A 23,907-nucleotide genomic window follows, 5' to 3' on the forward strand; every position below is an offset into this window, starting at 1 on the left:
GGTTATGTTACCAAATTATACCTTTAATTTTCACAAATTAAGTACACAACAAAGGATCATTACATCCTAGACCATTGACATAAAAAGAACTGAAATGTCCGACAGGTGTCATCCTGGGTGCTTTCCATTGGGCTTTCAGAGCTTCAGTAACGTGTACGCCCCGCCTGATACCTATGTGGCATGCTCCATACAACTCTACGGAGGTCACCCTGTGGTATCCGTTACCATTCTGCAATGAGAGACCATGGGAGTTTTTGGAGAGACCGTGGTGGAACAGGACGACCGCGAACACGTCTGTCAAGCTTGTCCCAAATATGTACGACGGGGTTCAGACCGGGACTCACTGCTGGCCATTCCATTACTTCAATGTAGGCTTCACAACACATCACTGTTGATGTCCGCCACACTGTCCCTGGCGTTAGAAGTAACTCAAGGCCACCGTAAGCAGCACCCAACGCATGGTACAACAACAGGATCTGTTCGATGCATTTCCTGGTGGTAAGGCGACCATCGACAATGACAATACTGAAATCCCCCCGCATCAGATAACCTTGGCAAGGTGTCGATTTCCTGGACAACTTCTGACAGTAACGCTCGCTACGGGTCTCCGCACACGAACACAACTACCATCTAGCGTCTGAGAATATCTGAACTTGTTTGTCAGTAACATGTTTCGCTAGTGACGAAGTGGCCGGTTGACATGGGGACGGCAGAACTGAATGTGAGCTGCAAGATATTGTCGTGTCAGGTGGAATACTCGAACAGGACGTCTGGGCCCTAAGGTGCTGAAAACATCTTGCACTGCTTTGGTGGTGTCCGTAGGACGAAGCAGTGCAGAATGGCCAGATACTGGTCATCACGTGGAATTGTAATACGTCGGCGGCCTTTGCCTACTTGCTTTGTGTATTGACCTGCCTCCCTACATCATGTCCACAACATATGGAAGACACGCCGAGAGGGATTGGCATCTGCAACAACACTCCATAAAGTACATCCTTTTCCGATCAAACAGACCGCCCTTGTGACTTGCGCTGCATTAAGGTGAGGTTTACTATCTTTTGGTTGAAAAAGTCGATTTTTTTTACATTGCATTTTTGGATCCATAAAAGTGTTTAGAATCCGCCCCTGAAATGGTTTATCCGAATACGGAACGGAAATGTTTGTTATTTGCGGTTGAACAAAAAAATGCACCTGCCTGAAATCGGCCCTTTTCACGCACCAGCTTTTTTCTTTCGGAGGACGAGTTATTGTACCGGTGCTTGAGAGGAAACACACAAAATTCAAATGAAAGTTTGAATGCGTGTGTTTGGAAGTTAGCCCCCAAGCATTTGCATTCTGGTGCGAAGACTGTGAAGATTGCGACTTTCCTGGCAGTGAGCAGCATCAACGAAGGGTATTCAGCAATTCTGAAGACCATAACAACGGTGGACGTCACCCTGGGACTCTATTCGACGCAGTTCGCCAAGCATTCGGACGACCACCAGATTCAAGCGGCCAAAAACCGCTTGCCACCGGCCGTACGATCGGCTCTGGAGCAGCGCAGGATGGCCCAGATCGAGCAGAACTCCCTCTACGAGGAAGAGGAAGAACTAGTTTATGGATCCGGAATAGCAGATTGAACGTACGTTGCAAAATATTGCATTTATATGTTGTCAATACTTCAAACGCGTTTTTCTCGAAATGACTTTTTTTTTTTTTTTATTGCGCGGTATGGTAACTTCAAATCTACTGAACGCACTGGCATGATTCTTTGTTTCCGACGAAGCTAACTAAATTGTCTAGTTGTATTTAAATGGCCGACATTTTGTTTCCTATGTTACAACTCCTAAGAAATCGTATATACTTCGCTAACGTCAACTAAATTTTGATTTCTGATGAGCCAGCTGACCTGTGAATACCTCGCGTGGAGGTCTACATCGAAATTTTGTTAGGTTCCGACGGCACGTCCGCCTTTCTTCTTCGACATTTCAGGTTGAAAAAATTTCAGTTTGTAGAGGAAATATCAATAAACATTTTGACCAAATTTGACATTGATATCTATAACATACCCCAAGGAAAAAATCCTCAAAGAACATGCTTTTCTCGGGCCAAAGATAGTAAACCTCCCCTTAAGAGGTCACATTGCATGTGCTTCGTTGAATACAATGCCCACAAATGACAACTGCAATTTGTGTACCTCGCTTGAAAACACTTGCTCACCGATACTCACTTCCTTCTGAAGGGTTACCTGACACTAATGCATAACACAGCCAATAGCTGGCGAATGATTTCAGTTGGTGCCTACACTGAAAGAACGATCTCAAGCGATGCAATAAGGCCACAGATACCGCCTACATCAAAAACAGATTTAACATACCGGACGTTGATAGAAGTGTACCCCTAGATCTATTGTTTACTTTGTTTTTAAGTGTTAGCTACGCCTTAGGTCGATGTAGGTGGATTCTCCCAGATATTTTACAGTTGTTGCTGTTTTCAGTTGCTTACCATCAGTAGTGTAATTGATCAGTAGTGTTTCTGTTTATTAACGCCCAGTGCGTTATATTACAAGTGAATTCTCAGTACTTGTAAACAACACTCATCTTGTGAATGTCTTCTTGCGTTTCGACACAGGTTTCCGCAATTACAACTTCCGTGTAGACAGCATCATCCGTACACTGGATGATAGCACTTCTTGCGTTATCCACTGCATTTTTCCGAGCTTCTGTCACATGGCAGGGTGAAACGGCATAAACATTTCAAAGAATTGGAAATAGCTATCTGCTTAATTGATTATTTGGAAATTCACAACACGACGGATAGCTGCGTAAGCTGACTACGGGGATGCTGAATACTACTGGTAATCGCTCCCCACTTTAAAAGACACAGCGTGTTTCTGCCAGATAGCGGTTCAGCACAACGCAGCTGCCGGTTGCAGGGAGACTGGTCACTTTCAAAGGCGAAGGTCGCCCGTTCGAAACCTGTCCCGACAAAGCCAGACAGCCCGCCGATAATGCTGGCTGGCCTTTCAGTGGCGCGGCTGTGGTTCACGCCTCGGCCTAGAATAATGCTCGCCGCTGAGCTTCCATTGGCCGCGATTGCGGCAGGGAATAACGCGCCACCTTAAGAATGGCTATTCAGCAGTGGGCGCATTTATGTATAGACACCTTAAGCGGTACATTGTTTATTCAGCACTTCGGAATGCTGTACACAACAAGGGGCGGTTGTGGAATCCTGATTCACACGATGGAGTTACTTCCCAAGACGCTGTTTGCCAAGCACACAGATTGAAACAGAAATACTTTTTATAAAATTTGACGAAACGAGTCATCACTCAAATATGATGGAAAAAATCTTCATTTATGAGTTATTAATGAAATTTTACTTCCAATATAGTTCGGAGCAGTTATACCGGGTGATCAAAAAGTCAGTATAAATTTGAAAACTGAATAAATCACGGAATAATGTAGATAGAGAGGTACAAATTGACACACATGCTTGGAATGACATGGGGTTTTATTAGAACAAAAAAAATGCAAAAGTTCAAAAAATGTCCGACAGATGGCGCTTCATCTGATCAGAATAGCAATAATTAGCATAACAAAGTAAGACAAAGCAAATATGTTCTTTACAGGAAATGCTCAATATGTCCACCATCATTCCTCAACAATAGCTGTAGTCGAGGAATAATGTTGTGAACAGCACTGTAAATCATGTCCGGAGCTATGGTGAGGCATTGGCCTCGGATGTTGTCTTTCAGCATCCCTAGAGATGTCGGTCGATCACGATACACTTGCGACTTCAGGTAACCTCAAAGCCAATAATCGCACGGACTGAGGTCTGGGGACCTGGGAGGCCAAGCATGACGAAAGTGGCGGCTGAACACACGATCATCACCAAACGACGCGCGCAAGAGATCTTTCACGCGTCTAGTAATATGGGATGGAGCTACATCCTGCATAAACATCGTATGTTCCAGCAGGTGTTTATCAGCCAGGCTGGGGATGATGCGATTCTGTAACGTATCGGCGTACCTCTCACCCGTCACGGTAGCAGTTTTACTGTCCAGCGCCATCTGTCGGACGTTTTGTGAACTTTTTTTTGTTCTAGTAAAACCCCATGTCATTCCAAGCTTGTGTGTCAATGTTTACCTCTTTATCAACATTATTCCGTGGTTTATTAAGTTTTCAAATTTATACTGACTTATTGATCACCCACTATACTGAGGTTACAAATTCATGGGATAGCGAGCGATATGCACATATACAGTACCTGTACGGCTGCCGTATCGCCCACACAAGGCATAAAAGGTGCATTGGCGGTACATTCAGGTGATTCGTGTGAAAACAATTCCGATGTGATTATTGCCGCACTACGGGAATCAACAGACTAAACGCGGAATGGTTGGGTTGGGTTGTTTGGGGAAGGAGACCAGACAGCGAGGTCATCGGTCTCGTTGGATTAGGGAAGAACGGGGAAGGAAGTCGGCCGTGCCCTTTCAAAGGAACCATCCCGGCATTTGCCCGGAACAATTTAGGGAAGTCACGGAAAACCTAAATCAGGATGACCGGACGCGGGGTTGAACCGTCGTCCTCCCGAATGCGAGTCCAGTTTCTAGCGGAATGGTGGTTGGTGTTCTACGCATGTGACATTCCATTTCTGATATCGTTAGGGAAGTCAGTATTCCGAGATCCATAGTGTCAAGAGTGTGCCGAGATTATCAAATTTCATGCATTGCCTCTCACCACTGCCAACACAGTGGCCGATGGCCTTCACTTAACGACCGAGAGCAGTGGCGTTTGCGTAGAGTTGTAAATGCTAACAGACAAGCAACAATTTGTGAAATAACCTTAGAAATAAATGTGGGACGCATGACGAACGTTTCCGTTATGACAGTGCGACGAAATGGGCGTTAATGAGCTTTGGCAGGAGACGATCGAAGCGAGTGCCTTTGCTAAGAAGAGTATGACATACCCTGCAGCGCCTCTCCTGGACTCGTAACGATATCGGTTGGACGCTAGACGATTGGAAAACAGTGCCTGGTCAGATGAGTCCCGATTTCAGTTGGTAAGACCTGATGGCAGGGTTCGAGTGTGGCTCAGACCCCGCGAAGTCATCGACCTACGTTGTCAATACGACACTGTCAAAGCTGGTGGTGGTCCACAATGGTGTGGGCTATTTATTTGGAATGGATTCGATCCTCTGATCCAACTGAACCTATCATTGACTGGAAATGACTATGTTCGGCTACGTGGAGACCGTTTGCAGCCATTCATGGATTTAGTGTTCCCAAGCAATGAAAGAATTTTAATGGATGACATTGCGCCATCTCAGAACATTCTGGGCAATCCAAGCGAATGATTTGGTCACACATATCGCCCGACATGAATCCCATCGAACATTTATGGGACATAATCGAGGGGTCAGTCCGTGTACAAAATCCTGAATGGATCCTATCGCAGTCATGGCCGGCTATAGAGACAGCATGGCTCAATATCTCTTCAGGGGACTTCCAATGACTCGCTGTGTCCACACTACGACGGATTGCTGCACTACGTCGAACAAAATGAGGTCCGACACGATTTGAGGAAGCAGCCCATGACTTTTATCACCACAGTGTACTGTGTAAAAGGGACAAGCAAAAACTTTAGATATATATACTACTTTATGGTGAGCTTAACTCTGAATGACATAATGTTCAGTTTCTCTATATTCATGAAAACAAAGTGCACGGTTATTAATTTTAAGTATTTAATTATGTTCATGCTTACTAAGTGCAATCTGAGCTACACTTAGTGACGATAGTGTTGTGGCTAACACTGCAGATAGGTACTGATTCTTTAGTAATCATGATCTGAAGATGTTTGTTAATCGACCGAAACGGTAACCAGCAAGTTGTAATTTAATTTTGTATTGCGATGAAGACTATTAAAAACTTTTAAAATGACATCATTATTCCACATGCCATGCAAGATGTCTGAAACAGGACAAATACTCTCCAACTTTAAGAAGACTGTGATAATTTCGTTTCATAAAAGGAGGGAGGTGCTGACAGGTACGCATACTAGCTAACCAGCAGTCAGGAAGTCATAGTTGCAAAATATTGACACGAATTATTCTCAGAAGAATTCTCGGGAAATATCATTTTGGGTTGCGGAAAAGTATTGGTACACGTGAGGCAATACTGACCCTACAACTTATCTTAGACAATAGGATAAGGAAAGGCAAACCTACATTTATATCATTTGAAAGTTTAGGGAAACAATCTGAAAATGTAATCAATCAGAAGGATGGACAAAGAAAATTTTGAAAATATTGTCTGAAATACACCATTTGAAGTTTTGAAGATAACAGGAATAAAATACAGGGACGAAAACGTTGTTTACAAATTGTACAGGCAACAGACAGCAGTTATAACAGTCGAAGAACATGAAATGGAAGCCTTAGTTCAAAAGGGAGTATATCTCCGATGTTAAGAGGTCTGTACATTGAGCAAGCCGTGGAGGAAACCAAGGAGAAATTTGGGAACGGAATTAAAGTTCAAGAAGTAGAAATAAAAACTTCACAGTTTGTCGATGACAGCAAAATTATGTAAGAGACGCCTAAGGACTTGGTAGAGTAGTTGAATAGAATGTTTGGTGTCTTGAAGAGAGATTATAAGACGAACAGAAATATAAGTAAAGCAGAGATAATGGAATATAGTAGAGTTAAATCAGGTGATGCTGAGGGAAAGAGGTTAGGGGAGCAAAATAATTCGTGACTGCCGAAGTAGAGACGACATAAAATGCAGACTGGCTACAGAAAGAAAAGTATTTCTGAAAAAGAGGAATTTTTTCTGAAAATATTTCTTTGGAGTGTAGTTTTGTATAGAAGTGAAACGTGGACAGTAGTCAATTAAGATAAGGAAAAGATATAACCTTCTGAAACGTAGTGTCTAGAACATTGCTGAAGATTAGATGGGTAGATCGAATAAGAAATGGAGAGGTACTGAAACGAAATGCGGAAGAAAGGAATTTATGACACAACGTTATTAAAAAAGACACCGATTGTTAGGACACATTCCAAGGCATCAAAGTATTGTCCGTTTGGTAATAAAAGGAAGTGTGGCGGCAAAAATTTTGGATGGAGACCAACGTTTGAATATGGTAAGAAGGTTCAACTGGATATAAGTTGTGGTAGTTATATCAAAAACGAGTCGTTCTTGGTACGACTTGATATAATTAAATATCGGTTAATGAAATATCGGAGTTTCAAGTCTCCAGATCCTAATATAAAATACATAGCCATATATAGGGTGACAGTTACTGAACTATATGAAATAAAATCGTCATAACTTCTGAACGGTTTGCGTTAGGACGTTCGAACTCCACGTTTGGCCACGGGGCTTGATAGGAATTAGTATGCGGAAGCGCACGCGCGTTGTTGGTGTCGGAGGCTTGCTATGCGAGCCCAACTGCGGCGCAAAGGAAGTTTGCGACCGTGTTCAGGCTTCAGACAATCTGTGTAAGCGTGCTAACAATCAAGAATTCGATTTGCAAATTTGAGAGAACTGGTAGCGTTCGTGACGATAGTGTTAGCAATGTCGGTCGTCCAAAACACGCCTGAAAACATCGAGAAGACAAGCAATTTGTTTCAGACCAGCCCCAGGAAATCGATCAGACGAGCTGCACAACAGGTAGGAATTATTCGGGAGACACTGCGACAAATTGTTGTTGAAGGCTTGCATCTCTTTCCATACAAAATTGAAACCCATCAGCCATTAAGTCCCAAGGTCATGGAACAGTGGTTGTGTTTCGCCGACATTATTGTCCACAGAATTGACGAACGGGATATTGATGTGAATATGGTTTGGTTTATCGACGAAGCCCACTTTCATTTGGATGGGTTCGTCAAGAAGCAACAGGTGGCTGTGTGGTGTGTAATGTCCAGTCTCGGGATAATCAAAAATGGTTCAAATGATTCTGAGCACTATGGGACTTAACTTCTAAGGTCATCAGTCTCCTATAACTTAGAACTACTTAAACCTAACTGACCTAAGGACATCGTAATATTCCTTAATGGCACGGTGACTAACGGACGATACGTGAAGGTTTTGGAAAATGATTTCATCCCCATTATCCAAAGTAATTTCGACAATATGTGGTTCATGCAAGACGGAGTTCGATTCCATCGAAGAAGGAGAGTGATATCATGGAGGAGCGCTTTGGAGACAGCCTTCTGGCTCCGGGGTACCCAGAGGGCAGTGGCATGAGCCTTGATTGGCTGTCATATTCTCCGGATCTAAACACATGCGACTCCTTTTTGTGGGGCTACATTAAAGACAAAGTGTACAGCAACAACCCCAAAACCATTGCTGAGCTGAAAACAGCAACTCAGGAAGTAACCGACAGCATCGATGTTCCGATTCTTTAGTGGGTCATGCAGAATTTCGCTATTCGTCTGCGCCACATCTTCGCCAATGATGGCATGCATGTCGAATATGTCGTAACCTAAATACGAATATCTGTAACGACGTTTACATGTTGAATAAAGTGTGTGCACGCCGTAGTTTGTAACTAATTTACGTTTTTCTCATGTAGTTCAATAACTGTCATCCTGTACCACGCTGTAGCGTAACGAATAGAGGCGCAGAGCTGCAAAGTCATACGTAGCTCTTTCGCGCCCACCTTCCAGTAAACAAGCTTTTAGCTCACGTTCGTGGAATAATGTGCTTTCTTATTCATGTAACAGAAGTATGTTCTGTAATATCCGAAGCCACTTACAAATACGAGTGCTCTCTTTCAGGAATGAGTTGATTCGAGTCTGTGAACGTGCCAGGGAATATGGACCAAAGAATTGCAAAGTTGCTTTCTACGTCACCGCCTGATTCGATCGCAGTTGAGTACTATATTTATTTATTCATTCAAAAAACTTTCCAGATTGTGGCGTGCACACTTCCTTTATACATATCGTGTATGACTGAGTGCAGAATCAGACATGTACACTGAAGAACCAAAGAAACTGGTATAAGCATGTGTATTCAAATACGGCGCATCGGTCAGCAGCGCCTATACAAGGCAACAAGTGCCTGGCGCAGTTGTTAGAGCGGTTATTGCTGCTATAATGGTAGGTTATCAAGATTTAAGTGCGTTTGAACGTGGTGTTACAGTCGGCGCACGAGCGGTGGGACATAGCATCTCCGAGGTAGCAATGAAGTGAGTATTTTCCTGTATGACCGTTTCATGATTGCGCCGTGAATATGAGGAATCCGGTAAAACATAAAATCTCCGACATGGCTGTTGCTGGAAAAAGATCCTCCTAGAACGGGACCAACGACGACTGGACGGAATCGTTCAACGTGACAAAAGTGCAACCCTTTCGCAAACTGCTGCAGATTTCAATGCTGGGCCATCAACAAGTATCAGCGTGCGAACCATTCAACGAAACGTCGTCGATATGGGCTTTTCGAGCCGAAGACTCACTAGTGTACCCTTGATGACTCCACAACACAAAGCTTTACGCCTCACCTGGGACCCTCAACACCTACATTGGACTGTTGATGACTGGAAACATGTTGCCTGGTCGGACGAGTCTCGTTTAAAATTGTATCGAGTGGATGGGTGTGTACGGGTATGGAGGCAACTTCATGAATCCATGGACTCTGCATGTCAGCAGGGGACTGTTCAAGGTGGTGGAGGCTCTGTAATGGTGTGGGGCGTGTGCAGTTGGAGTGATATAAGACCCCTGATACGTCTAGAAACGACTCTGACAGGTGGTACGTACGTAAGCATCCTGTCACCTGCATCCATTCATGTCCGTTGTGCATTTCGACTGACTTGGCCAATTCCATCAGGACGATGCGACAGCTCACAAGTCCAGAACTGCTACAGAGTGGCTTCAGGAACAATTTTTGAGTCCCTAAAGACCAATCTCCCCAGACATGAACATTATTGATCATATCTGGGATGCCTTGCAACATGCTGAAGAGATCTTCAGCCCCTCGTACTCTTAAGGATTTATGGAGAGCCCTGTAGGATTCATGGTGTCAGTTCCCTCAAGAACTGCTTCAGACATTACTAGATACCATGCCACGTCGTGCTACGGCACTTCTGCGTGCTCGCGGGGGCCCTACACGATATTAGGCAGGTGTGCAAGGTTATTTGGCTCTTCGGTGTATAATCGTGTATGTACGATCGTATGTGCGCGCGTACACACGCACACACACACACACACACATTGCGTTTTCTTGTTTAAAGTCCTGTTCTAAAAATTCTTCTAATGAAGAGAATCAGTGATCTAGTAAGAAAGCTTTAACATTTTATTAAGAATGAAGAAATAAATTTTGTATACGTGGAAGCGTATTGTAAATTTGTATCGCTCTGTTTACAGTGTAATTGGTATGGCTAGCAGTACACCATCCGTTTTCGTAAACAAACCTTGTGACATGTGAGTCAGGTGCAGCTGACAACAGCGACTGGCGAGTGCTGTTGGAGAGTCGCAAATCATAGTGAGGAGCGCATTCTGCGCTATGCAGCAGCTCATTCTTAAGCTTGCACCGACAACAATGCAAGTCACGTCTGTTGTGCTTAATAATGATAAAACTTGTGAGGAAGACCTGACAGCCACGCAGGCAAACGTGCTAACCATCTCACGCGATCGTTTACGTTGTGTGGTCCAGCAGTCGTTTGTCGCTCCATACGAGACTTTTCCATCCACTTGTCCTGCGCAGCACGAATAACTGTTGTGCCAGTACACATTATGCCAGCCGACAAGTCATGGTATGAGAAACCCATTTCTCGGATTCTGGTCAACATACACTCCAACACTCTCTTAGACAAATCAAAATGACCCACCACGAAGGAATTATCCGAATGGGACAAACATTGGTAAATGCGACGTGCATATACAAACAAACAAATGATTACAGTTTCAGGAAAATTGGATTTTTCGTTCAAGACAAAGAGCTTCACAAACTAAACAAGTCACGACGTGTTGGCCGATCACTTTCCGTTTATGGAAGGCATTGACTGATAGAGTTGTTGGATGTGCTCCTGAAGAATATCGTGCCAAATATTGTCCAAGTGGCGCGTCAGACCGTCAAAATCCCGAGCTGGTTGGAGGTCCCTGCCCATAACGCACCATACGCTCTCAATTGGGGAGAGATATGGTGACCTTGCTGGCCAAAGTTGGGTTTGGCAAGCACGAAGGCAAGTAGTAGAAACCCTCGCCATGTGCGGGCGGACATTTTCTTGCTGAAATGCTCGGGATGACTTGCCGCGGTGGCCGAGCGGTTCTAGGCGCTTCAGTCCGGAACCGAGTGACTGCTACAGTCGCAGGTTCGAATCCTCCCTCGGGCATGGATTCGTGTGATGTCCTTAGGTTAATTAGGTTTAACTAGTTCTAAGTTCTAGGCGACTGATGACCTCAGATGTTAAGTCCCATAGTGCTCAGAGCCATTTGAACCATTTGATGACTTCCCATGAAGGACAACAAAACAGGACGTAGAATGTCGCCGACTTACCGCTGTGTTTTATGGGTTTCGAGGCTGACAACCAAAGGAGTCCTGCTGTGAAAAGAAATGGTACCCCAGCCCATCACTCCTCGTTGTTGAGCCATATGGCGGGCGACAGTCAGTTTACTATACCAACGCAGTCTCGGGCGTCTTCAGACACGTCATCGACCTGGAATCTCATTGACTGGATTAGAATTGTCTTCAGTGATGAGTTCCGCCTCGAATTGAATCCCAATTACCAACGAAGACGTGTCTGGAAACGCCCCAGACAGCACTCGGATACCAGCCTGTCACCCGTCATACGGCCCACATCCAGGAGTGATGGTCCGGGGTGGCATACATTTTCATAGCAGGACCCCTTTGGTTCTCATCCACTGCACCCTTAAAGCACATCGGTAAATCGATATTCTACGCCTTGTTTTGTTGTTCTTCATGGCAAGTCATCCTGGGCATATATTTCACCAACATAATGCCCACCCGCACATGGTGAGAGTTTCTACTGCTTGTCTTAGTGCTCACCAAACCCTAACTTGGCCAGCAAGCTCGCCGGGTCTCTCCCCAGTCGAGAACTTTTGGGGAATTATGGGCAGGGCCCTCCAACCATCTGGGGATTGAAACTTCCTGGCAGATTAAAACTGTGTGCCAGACCGAGACTCGAACTCGGGACCTTTGCCTTTCGCGGGCAAGTGCTCCACCAATTGAGTTACCCAAGCACGACTCACGCCCCGTCCTCACAGTTTTACTTCTGCCAGTACCACGTCTCCTACCTTCCAAACTTTAAAGAAGCTCTCCTGCGAACCTTGCAGAACCAGCACTCCTGAAAGAAAGGATATTGCGGAGACATGGCTTAGCCACAGCCTGGGGGATGTTTCCAGAATGAGATTTTCACTCTGCAGCGGAGTGTGCGCTGATATGAAACTTCCTGGCAGATTAAAATGTGTGGTACTGGCAGAAATAAAACTGTGAGGAAGGGGCGTGAGTCGTGCTTGGGTAGCTCAGTTGGTAGAGAATTTTCCCGTGAAAGGCAAAGGTCCCGATTTTGAGTCTCGGTCTGGCACACAGTTTTAATATGTCAGGAAGTTTCAAAAAAAAACTCTGAGCACTATGGGACTTAACATCTATGGTCATCAGTCCCCTAGAACTTAGAACTACTTAGACCTAACTAACCTAAGTACGTCACACAACACCCAGTCATCAGGAGGCAGAGAAAATCCCTGACCCCGCCGGGAATCGAACCCGGGACGCCGTGCTCGGGATGCGAGAACGCTACCGCGAGACCACGAGCTGCGGACTGTCAGGAACTTTCATCTCAACCCACACTCCGCTGCAGAATGAAAATCTCATTCTGGAAACATCCCCCAGGCTGTGGCTAAGCCATGTCTCCGCAATATCCTTTCTTTCAGGAGTGCTAGTTCTGCAAGGTCCGCGGGAGAACTTCTGTGAAGTTTGGAAGGTAGGAGACGACGTACTGGCGGAATTAAGGCTGTGAGGCGGGGCGTGAGTCGTGCTTGGGTAGCTCAATTGGTAGAGCACTTGCCCGCGAAAGGCAAAGGTCCCGAGTTCGAGTCTCGGTCTATCCACACAGTCCTAATCTGCCAAGAAGTTTCATATCCGCGCACACTCCACTGCAGAGTGAAAGAGTGAAAATCTCAGTCTGGAAACATCTGGGGATTTTCAAGATCTAAAGCGCCAATTGGACAGAATGTGGCACAGTATTCCTCATAAGGATACCCAACAACTCTATTATTCAAAGCCAAGCCGAATAACTGCTTGCATAAAGGCCAGAAATGAGCCGCGTGTTATTTATTTGCTCAATTCCTTCGTGGAGCGTCGTTTTTTCTCCCTCCCTCTCTCTCTCCCTCTCTCCCTCTCTCTCTCTCTCTCTCTCTCTCTCTCTCTCTTCAAGTGTACTTCACTCCCTTGCTGATATTGTGCCTATTAACGTCACCACGGCGTCCACTCCCCACATTACATTTGTGTTTATAGCAGGAAGTGTACTTTGGAGAGCAACAGAAAGTTGTGTGTCAATGTTACTGCGACGCAGTGTACAAGTATCTTTTATGAACGCATAGAGTAGCGTATGCTAAGTGATATCTTCTAGTCTGTCTTGCAATATGGAATAGCTTTCATTATATTCGTACATTACCTACAAGTACATCTCGTGCTGCTACTGTGGAGAAGCTAGCATCTTACTCCGTTTATTGATGTGACTTCTAAATGACGTGTCACTCGATACAACCACAAAACGCGAGCCGGGATGGTTCCTTTGAAAGGGCACGGTGGATTTCCTTCCCAATCCTTCCCTAACCCGAGCTTGCGCTCCGTCTCTAATGACCTCGTTGTCGACGGGACGTTAAACACTAACCACCACCACCACCACAAAACGCAACAGCCGTCGACAAATGAAGAACTTCAGAGACGCCATATTGGATTTCGTCTTATTTCGCTGTTTTCGTGTTTTAACTTGTGTGTTATGACAGCAGGTCGTTTACATTGCATTGAAGATTTATCATAAACATGTTACTCTTGGCACGATTTGTTATTATTAAATATCAGTTAATGATACATCGGCTTGTCACAAATATTTGGCTGTTTATCTCGCGATTTCCGAGCAGATGGTTAGGCAGGAACCTACGAGCACTACTAAAACTACATATTCTTAATTGTCATTTAACAAAAAGGGCCTTAAATACATTTCTTTTTTCATTTGATGACGTTCTAGAAATTTTTGAAATGTCACGGAACGTAATAGCAATTTAACACAATTCGCACTTATTATTTAGTGTGAGTAGCTGAGTCACAAACGGGTGTCAGTAAGTCATATCAGGGTGTTGCGTATTGCATCCGTGACTGGATTTCTAATAAATCACCAAAGAACTTTATTGTGACTATGTCACAACTTGTGAACAACAAAAGTCTTTACGTAGGGCACACTACCTCGTGTGGCAGGTACAGAAGAGAGTACTGTCGGGCCTACGTGTACATCTCGCTGCAAATTTTAGACACCTATTGTTCGAACACTATTCTACTCTACGCATTTTCTGTAACTGCATTCATACAGGCTCTGTTTTCAAACGTTTTTTGTGACAATATGATCTCTCGATAATTCACTAACCATTCGCTATGGCTCGAATGTTCAAATGTTTGTGAATTCCTAAGGGGCCAAACTGCTGAGGTCATCGGTCCCTAGACTTACACACGACTTAAACTAACGTAAAATAACGTATGCTAAGAACAACACACACAACCATGTCCAAGCGAGGACTCGAACCTCCGGCGAGAAGGTTCGCTACGGTCCTACTTTGCGTCTCATGAGCCATCGACATCTGATTGAGTAACTGATAAAAGATAAACACTTTTAAGAAAGTTAAAGTACGGGACAAATGCAGTAATTCGATGATACAAATCAATTGTTGTACTAACAACACCAAAACAGCACCAAAGTTGCATCTGGAGATCAAGCACCGTCTGTCACGATCAAATGGTTATATTCTAAATATGTATTTCTCCTCAGTTCGAGACGAATTTTTCCTTGCCAGTGAGTGGAGTGTATAATAAAATAATATTTCTATTTGATTTGATTTCTATACATTTCTGTAACCTTAGCATGGGACTAGGTGACTCACAGAAATTACTACACTAACACACGATTTTCTGCAGTCAAAGTTTAACAAAATATTTGTTTTCGCACTTCATACGTCAGTCTCCCAAGTTTATTTCCTCGATTTAAAGGGAAACATACATTTGCAAACCGACATATGATTATGAAAAATGTACAGTTTTCTGTTATCTATCAATTCCGTCAATTCTGAGTCGATTGCACGCCATGAACTTTACATATGGTTCTCTCAAAAATTTGGGGAGTGTTGGGCCCAAATGCCGTTGAGTCTCATTTTATGCTGTCCACAACCGACCTACCAAATATGAGCCTAATCGGATGGCCTTATTTAGGCCTTCACCTTATCAGTGTGCTAAATATCGCAGTCTGTATTCTTACAATGCACCTACAAATTTTATAACGTACTTTTCCTTCTGTAGTGTATATACAATTACCGAACTATCAGTTTAATAAGTCACAGCTGCAAAATACTAACGCGAATTCTTTACAGACGAATGGAAAAACTGGTAGAAGCCGACCTCGGGGAAGATCAGTTTGGATTCCGTAGAAAGGTTGGAACACGTGAGGCAATACTGACCTTACGACTTATCTTAGAAGAAAGATTAAGATAAGGCAAACCTACGTTTCTACCATTTGTAGACTTAGAAAAAGCTTTTGACAATGTTAACTGGAATACTCTCTTTCAAATTCTGAAGGTGGCAGGGGTAAAATACAGGGAGCGAAAGGCTATTTACAATTTGTACAGTAACCAGATGGCAGTTATAAGAGTCGAGGGGCATGAAAGGGAAGCAGTGGTTGGGAAAGGAGTGAGACAGGGTTGTAGCCTCTCCCCGATGTTATTCAATCTGTATATTGAGCAGCAGTAAAGGAAACAAAAGAAAAATTCGGAGTAGGTATTAAAATTCATGGAGAAGAAGTAAAAACTTTGAGGTTCCCCGATGACATTGCAATTCTGTCAGAGACAGCAAAGGACTTGAAAGAGCAGTTGAACGGAATGGACAGTGTCTTGAAAGGAGGATATAAGATCAACATTAACAAAAGCAAAACGAGGATAATGGAATGTAGTCAAATTAAGTCGGTTGATGCTGAGGGAATTAGATTAGGAAATGAGACACTTAAAGTAGTAAAGGAGTTTTGCTATTTAGGGAGTAAAATAACTGATGATGGTCGAAGTAGAGAGGATATAAAATGTAGACTGGCAATGGGAAGGAAAGTGTTTCTCAAGAAGAGAAATTTGTTAACATCGAGTATAGATTTAAGTGTCAGGAAGTCGTTTCTGAAAGTATTTGTATGGAGTGTAGCCATGTATGGAAGTGAAACATGGACGATAACTAGTTTGGACAAGAAGAGAATAGAAGCTTTCGAAATGTGGTGCTACAGAAGAATGCTGAAGATAAGGTCGGTAGATCACGTAACTAATGAGGAGGTATTGAATAGGATTGGGGAGAAGAGAACTTTGTGGCACAACTTGACTAGAAGAAGGGATCGGTTGGTAGGACATGTTTTGAGGCATCAAGGGATCACAAACTTAGCATTGGAGGGCACCGTGGAGGGTAAAAATCGTAGAGGGAGACCAAGAGATGAATACACTAAGCAGATTCAGAAGGATGTAGATTGCAGTAGGTACTGGGAGATGAAGAACCTTGCACAGGATAGAGTAGCATGGAGAGCTGCATCAAACCAGTCTCAGGACTGAAGACCACAACAACAACAGTGTATATACACGATCCTTGCTGGACTTAACAATTTTAATGGCTAGCAGTGTATTTGAATAACATGTTTTGCATGTGGTATGCAGGGGAGAGCGTTTACTTAGAGGATAGTGTGCCTGGGAACACACGACGTTTGTTGGTCTTTGCTTCAGTCTAGTGACTGGTTTTATAAGCAAACGAAAGAAGGCGCACTAGAGATCGCCTTATCGATTTTTTACCATTTTCTACAGTTTTTCATGTTGCTAGAAATCATGTTCTGTTTTGCTCAGTTTTTTAAATATTTCGCGTTCTGCACATTTAAGAGCCGTATAATACAGGGTGATTCAAAAAGAATACCACAACTTTAGGAATTTAAAACTCTGCAACGACGAAAGGCACAGCTAAGCACTATCTGTCGGCGAATTAAGGGAGCTATAAAGTTTCATTTAGTTGTACATTTGTTCGCTTGAGGCGCTGTTGACTAGGCTGAAAACCAAACTACCCGAGGCAGCCCGTGACAGAGCACTTCATCACTGGCCTCCAAGAAGCCCTGATCTTACCCCCTGCGATTTTTTCTTAGGGGGGTATGTTAAGGATATGGTATTTCGGCCACCTCTACCAGCCACCATTGATGATTTGAAACGAGAAATAACAGCAGCTATCCAAACTGTTACGCCTGATATGCTACAGAGAGTGTGGAACGAGTTGGAGTATCGGGTTGATATTGTTCGTGTGTCTGGAGGGGGCCATATTGAACATCTCTGAACTTGTTTTTGAGTGAAAAAAAACCTTTTTAAATACTCTTTGTAATGATGGTTCAAATGGCTCTGAGCACTATGGGACTTAACATCTAGGGTCATCAGTCCCCTAGAACTTAGAACTACCTAAACCTAACTAACCTAAGGACAGCACACAACACCCAGTCATCACGAGGCAGGGAAAATCCCTGACCCCACTGGGAATCGAACCCGGGAACTCGGGCGTGGGAAGCGAGAATGCTACCGCACGACCACGAGCTGCGGACATGTAATGATGTATAACAGAAGGTTATATTATGTTTCTTTCATTAAATACACATTTTTAAAGTTGTGGTATTCTTTTTGAATCACCCTGTATATTGATTTTATCAAGGCCTTCGATAATGTTGATAGAGAGTGACTGTGGAGAATTGTTAAGAAAAGAGTGTATTCACAGCATCTAATAAATATTTCAAAAAGTCTCTATATAAACACCTGACTGTAATTTTGGATATGAATGAAACTATAACACAGCCTACAGCCACAAACAGAGGAGTAAGACAAGGGTACAACTTTCCACCCACTCTTTTTAACACTCATTTAGATGACGCACTACGGAAATGGAAGGACATTTTTAACACGAGAATTAAGATTAACTACAATTGCCGCTTGAATTGCGTTTCAGGTATATGCAGACGACTGCACACTGCTGGTGCATAATGAAGATGATCTGCAAATGAGAATAAAATTAATTAGGTGAGGTTAGTGGAGTGTACCATTTGACGATTCTAGGAATGAAGACGAAATCAGTGGCTCGCAAACGGAAGTACCCTCTACGGTCAAAAATTGTGATCAACAATAGAACAATGGAACAGGTCTAACATTTTAACTATTTAGGATGTGACGTCACTTGTGAGTAAGACGAAGACATAGAGAAGAAAGTAGTAATGTTTGTGAGTATATGTGGAACAAAGAACAGATGTGTAAAAACATAAAACGAGGAAAGAAACGAGATTGAAATTTGATAAGACAACGGCAGTTTCAGTGATTGTTTACGGGAGTGAAACGTGTGTTACAAGTAAATGTCAAGAAAGCCGCATACAGGCAACGGAAATGAGGTTTCTGAGAGGAGTAAAGCGATGCGCAAGAGCCGATAGATTTCGAAATTCGGAAATTAGGGAAGAGCTGGACACATTTAACGTACTCAACAAAATCGAAGAAAGTAGCAGGAACATGTCGAAAGAATGAGTGGAGAAAGATTGCCTCTCCAGACAAGAAGATTTATGCCAGTCCGGAGAAGAAGTCAGGGAAGACTGAGGAAGCGATGTGTACTGTAGCTGGCAAAACAAGAAAATGGATTAATGTTTGAAGTGAAAATGATGATGATGATGTAATATATTGTCAATTCTTCAAGAACAGAATTTTATGGTAAGATGCTAGATACTTTTTGAACTATTTAACCACTCGTGCACAGTTCTGACATACTTTGTTGGTCGTGCTCCATCTTGTTCCTTGAAACAGAAGGTCTACAGTGGAACACATGACAGTTGCAAATAAGCTGAATTTGTTTAATGTCCTGTCAGTCTTACCTGTCTTGATAACAGAAATTTGTGTTAGCTACGAATAGCTTCTATTTCAAAATGTATTTTACTTGTGAATGGTTTCCGATAATACACTTCTGCTAAATTTGGTTCAAAAATGGTTCAAATGGCTCTGAGCACTATGGGACTCAACTGCTGTGGTCATAAGTCCCCTAGAACTTAGAACTACTTATACCTAACTGACCTAAGGACAGCACACAACACCCAGCCATCACGAGGCAGAGAAAATCCCTGACCCCGCCGGGAATCGAACCCGGGAACCCGTGCGTGGGAAGCGAGAACGCTACCGCACGACCACGAGATGCGGGCAGCTAAATTTGGTTTCACTTACTGTTTATGGGGGTGTAGTAGAGTAATAATGGAAGAAGTAAATACGGTACTGACCAGATTTTCTCGACTGCAACGCTATTACATTTCAATCGAATATTTGTTCCCGGGTACATAAACATGTTGTACCCCTTCACATTTGGAAAAACATTAGTTTACGGGGGTAATTTTTGTAATTTCAGAAAAAGACTGCAGTATATAAAAAGTGAATGCCTTCATTTACAAACGGAATAAAGAATTATATTAAACTTCTGTTAGAGAGTGGCCAGAGGCGAAAGCGTGAAAAGTAATCGAACACTTTCCCCTGCCACTTAAAATTTAGTCTCTCACGTGATGAAACAGCAAAATAAAGCGGAGATGCTAAGTCTGCAGATAGGCACAAAAAAAAAGACTGTCACACAATAGACAACGGACACACACACCCATTCATGCATTTACATCTACATCTGCATCTATATCCATACTCCACAAGCCACTGACGGTGTGTGGCGGAGGGTACTTTGAGTACCTCTATCGGTTCTCCCTTCTATTCCAGTCTCATACTGTTCGTGGAAAGAAAGATTGTCGGTATGTCTCTGTGTGGGCTCTAATCTCTCTGATTTTATCCCCATGGTCTCTTCGCGAGATATACGTAGGAGGTAGCAATATACTGCTTGACTCCTCGGTGAAAGTGTGTTCTCGAAACTTCCACAAAAGCCCGTACCGAGCTACTGAGCGTCTCTCCTGCAGAGTCTTCCAATGGAGTTTATCTATCATCTCGATAACGCTTTCGCGATTACTAAATGATCCTGTAACGAAGAGCGCTGCTCTCTGTTGGGTGTTTTATATCTCTTCTATCAACAGTATCTGGTACGGATCCCACACCGGTGAGCAGTATTCAAGCAGTGGGCGAACAAGTGCACTATAACCTACTTCCTTTGTATTCGGCTTGCATTTCCTTAGGATTCTTCCAACGAATCTCAGTCAGGCATCTGCTTTACCGACGATCAACTTTATATGATCATTCCATTTTAAATCACTCCTAATGCCTACTCCCAGATAATTTATGGAATGCAAACGCAACTCACACACACATGACCACAGTGTCTGGCAGCTGAATTTTTGACAAAGCACATGTTGGCCGAAAGCTTATTGTGTGACAGTTTTTTTTGTTTTGTGCCTGTCTGCAACTCAGCATCTCCGCTGTATGGTGAGTAGCAGCTATCGTTTTCATAATATTGTTACATTCCATCTTAGATTTTCCATTTTTTAGTAGCAAAATAAAGTTGTATAGCAACCTTTTGGTGGTGTATATAAAAATGACAGTAGATGTACGTCTAATAGGAGACTTGGGCTGATGAATAACCGGCTACGTAATCGGGTACTTTGTTGTGAAAATATGCCTTAAGGTTCCAAGCTAGGTCCTGGCCTTTCGAGCCGATGCAGCCCGGGTCACTTGCGAGCCAATGCTGCTGCTTGAGTAGTACCAGCTAAACGTTCCTTGCCTGATCTCGACACGGCTGTGTCTCTGCAGAAGCAGTGAGGCTAGAGATTAGCCGGTACAGCACAGTGGGCCCGGAGCGGCGCTGTTGAGTACGTCTACATAAATACTCCGCAATCCACCATATGGTGCTTGGTGGAGGGTACCTAGTACCAAAACTGGCATCTTCTCTCCCTGTTCCACTCCCAAACAGAACAAGGGAAAAATGACTGCCTATATGCCTATGTACGAGCCCCAATCTCTCTTATCTTATCTTTGGGGTCTTTCCGCGAAATGTAAGTTGGCGGCAGTAAAATTGTACTGCAGTCAGCCTCAAATGCTGGTTCTCTAAATTTCCTCAGTAGCGATTCACGAAAAGAACGCCTCCTTTCCTCTAGAAACTCCCACCAAAGTTCCTGAAGCATTTCCGCAACACTCGCGTGATGATCATACCTACCAGTAACAAATCTAGCAGCCCACCTCTGAATGACTTCTATGTCCTCCCTCAATCCGACCTGACAGGGATCCCAAACGCTCGAGCAGTACCCAAGAATAGGTCGTATTAGTCTTTTATAAGCGGTCTCCTTTACAGATGAACCACATCTTCCCAAAATTCTACCAATGAACCGAAGACGACTATCCGCCTTTCCCACAACTGCCATTCCATGCTTGTCCCACTTCATATCGCTCTGCATTGTCACGCCCAGATATTTAATAACGTGACTGTGTCATGCGCTACACTACTAATGGAGTATTCAAACATTACGGGATTCCTTTTCCTATTCATCTGCATTAATTTACGTTTATCTATATTCAGAGTTAGCTGTCATTCTTTAAACCAATCACAAATGCTGTCCAAGTCATCTTGTATCCTCCTACAGTCACTCAACGACGACACCTTCCCGTACACCTCAGCATCTTCAGCAAACAGCCGCACATTGCTATCCACCCTATCCAAAATATCATTTATGTAGATAGAAAACAACAGCGGACCTACCAGACTTCCCTGGGGCACTCCAGATGATACCCTCACCTCCGATGAACACTCACCATCGAGGACAACGTACTGGGTTCTATTACTTAAGAAGTCTTCGAGCCACTCACATACTTGGGAACCAATCCCATATGCTCGTACCTTAGTTAGGAGTCTGCAGTGGGGCACCGAGTCAAACGCTTTCCGGAAGTCAAGGAATATGGCATCCGTCTCATACCCTTCTTCCATGGTTCGCAAGATAGCATGTGAAAAAAGGGCGAGTTGCGTTTCGCAGGAGCGATGCTTTCTAAAGCCGTGCTGATGCAGGGACAGCAACTTCTCTGTCTCAAGGAAATTCATTATATTCGAACTGAGAATATGTTCGAGAATCCTGCAACAAACCGATGTTAAGGATATTGGTCTGTAATTTTGAGGATCCGTCCTTCTACCCTTCTTATATACAGGCGTCACCTGCGCTTTTTTTACAGTCGCTCGGGACTTTACGTTGGGCAAGAGATTCGCGATAAATGCAAACTAAGCAAGGAGCCAATGCAGTAGAGTACTCTCTGTAAAACCGAATTGGAATACCATCAGGACCTGGCGATTTATTTATTTTCAACCCATTCAGCTGCTTCACAACCCCAGGAATGTCTATCACTATGTCCTCCGTACGGGAATCTGCACGAGACTCGAACGGCGGTGCCGGCCAGTGTGGCCGTGCGGTTCTAAGCGCTTCAGTTTGGAACCGCGTGACCGCTACGGTCGCAGGTTCGAATCCTGCCTCGGGCATGGATGTGTGTGATGTCCTTAGGTTAGTTAGGTTTAAGTAGTTCTAAGTTCTAGGGGACTGATGACCTCAGAAGTTAAGTCCCATAGTGCTCAGAGCCATTTGAACCATTTTTTTCGAACGGCGGTATGTCTGTACGGTCCTCCTGCGAGCACTCACCCTTGACGGCCTTCCCCTGGTCGGAGCAGGGTCCGTCTCCCCGCGCCACCACGCAGCGCAGCAGCGCCGTCAGCGCGCGCTCGCTGGCCAGCACGGCGTCCACGTCCAGGTCGTCGGCGCCGGCCGCCGCCGCCGCCCCCGCGCCGCCCCCGCCGCCGCCCCTACCCCTGCCCCTGGCTGCCCCCCGCCTCTGTGCCTCCACGCCGGCCAGCGCCACCAGCACCACGGACGCCACGAGCAGCTGCAGCGGTCTCGCCATCCTGTCTGTCTGTCCCTCCTCGCACCTCCGGGCTGCCTACTGTCTCCGCGCGGACCGCCGCCCCCGCCTTATATACCGTGCCGCCGGCCTTGGCCGGGAAAGCGGACCGCTGGCATTTCGCGAGCACCGCTGCGGCGCTCCGGAGCGACACGCCTAGCGGCTGCTTCCCCGCCTCCATTGTCAACAACGCCCGCAGTCGCAGCTACAGCTGCGTTCCCGTGCCCGGAATGTGTTGCCGACCCTACGAAAACCAGACGTACCTCACCAAGAGATCATAGTTTGTTGTCGAGAAGCGAGTAGCTTCAAACAAGTAGTTTTGGAATTATGCAACGAGTGCCAAGACTAATCTAGGTCTACAACAATAGTTCGCAATACCTTCCAGTGTGCAGTGGAAGGTACTTCTGATACTCCTGTCGCTTACCCTCTTTCCTGTTAAATATGCTATTGATCAGTAGGACGAATTTTTTAATCAGTCCTCTGCCTGGTCTGATTCCACAACTTTCTCTCCCGTGCCACCCTCTTCATCTCAGACTAGATCTCAAACCCAGCACCCTAGTTTGTTGGGAAACAGGGATAATGTTGACAATTTTAGACCTATTTCTGTGCCATCGGTGTTTGCTAAAGTTATCGAGAGGGTTGTATACAGGATGTTACAAAAAGGTACGGCCAAACTTTCAGCAAACATTCCTCACACACAAAGAAAGAAAATATGTTATGTGGACATGTGTCCGGAAACGCTTACTTTCCATGTTAGAGCTCATTTTATTACTTCTCTTCAAATCACATTAATCATGGAATGGAAACATACAGCAACAGAATGTACCAGCG

The 23,907-nt window shown here is 44.3% G+C and overlaps 1 protein-coding gene across 1 annotated transcript in view; it reads right to left on the minus strand.

Annotated features, from left to right (window-relative positions):
* LOC124798626 (putative odorant-binding protein A10) overlaps window positions 1–23,118 on the minus strand; it is a 35,409-nt gene extending 12,291 nt beyond the window's left edge. Inside the window, exon 1 of the mRNA XM_047262107.1 lies at window positions 22,821–23,118. Coding sequence (XP_047118063.1) covers window positions 22,821–23,079 — 259 coding nt within the window. The 5' untranslated portion in view covers window positions 23,080–23,118. The remainder of the gene's footprint in view (window positions 1–22,820) is intronic.
* Window positions 23,119–23,907: the final 789 nt, after the last annotated feature.

This window comes from Schistocerca piceifrons, chromosome 5, assembly GCF_021461385.2.
Source record: "Schistocerca piceifrons isolate TAMUIC-IGC-003096 chromosome 5, iqSchPice1.1, whole genome shotgun sequence".
Classification (NCBI taxonomy): Eukaryota; Metazoa; Arthropoda; class Insecta; order Orthoptera; family Acrididae; genus Schistocerca; species Schistocerca piceifrons.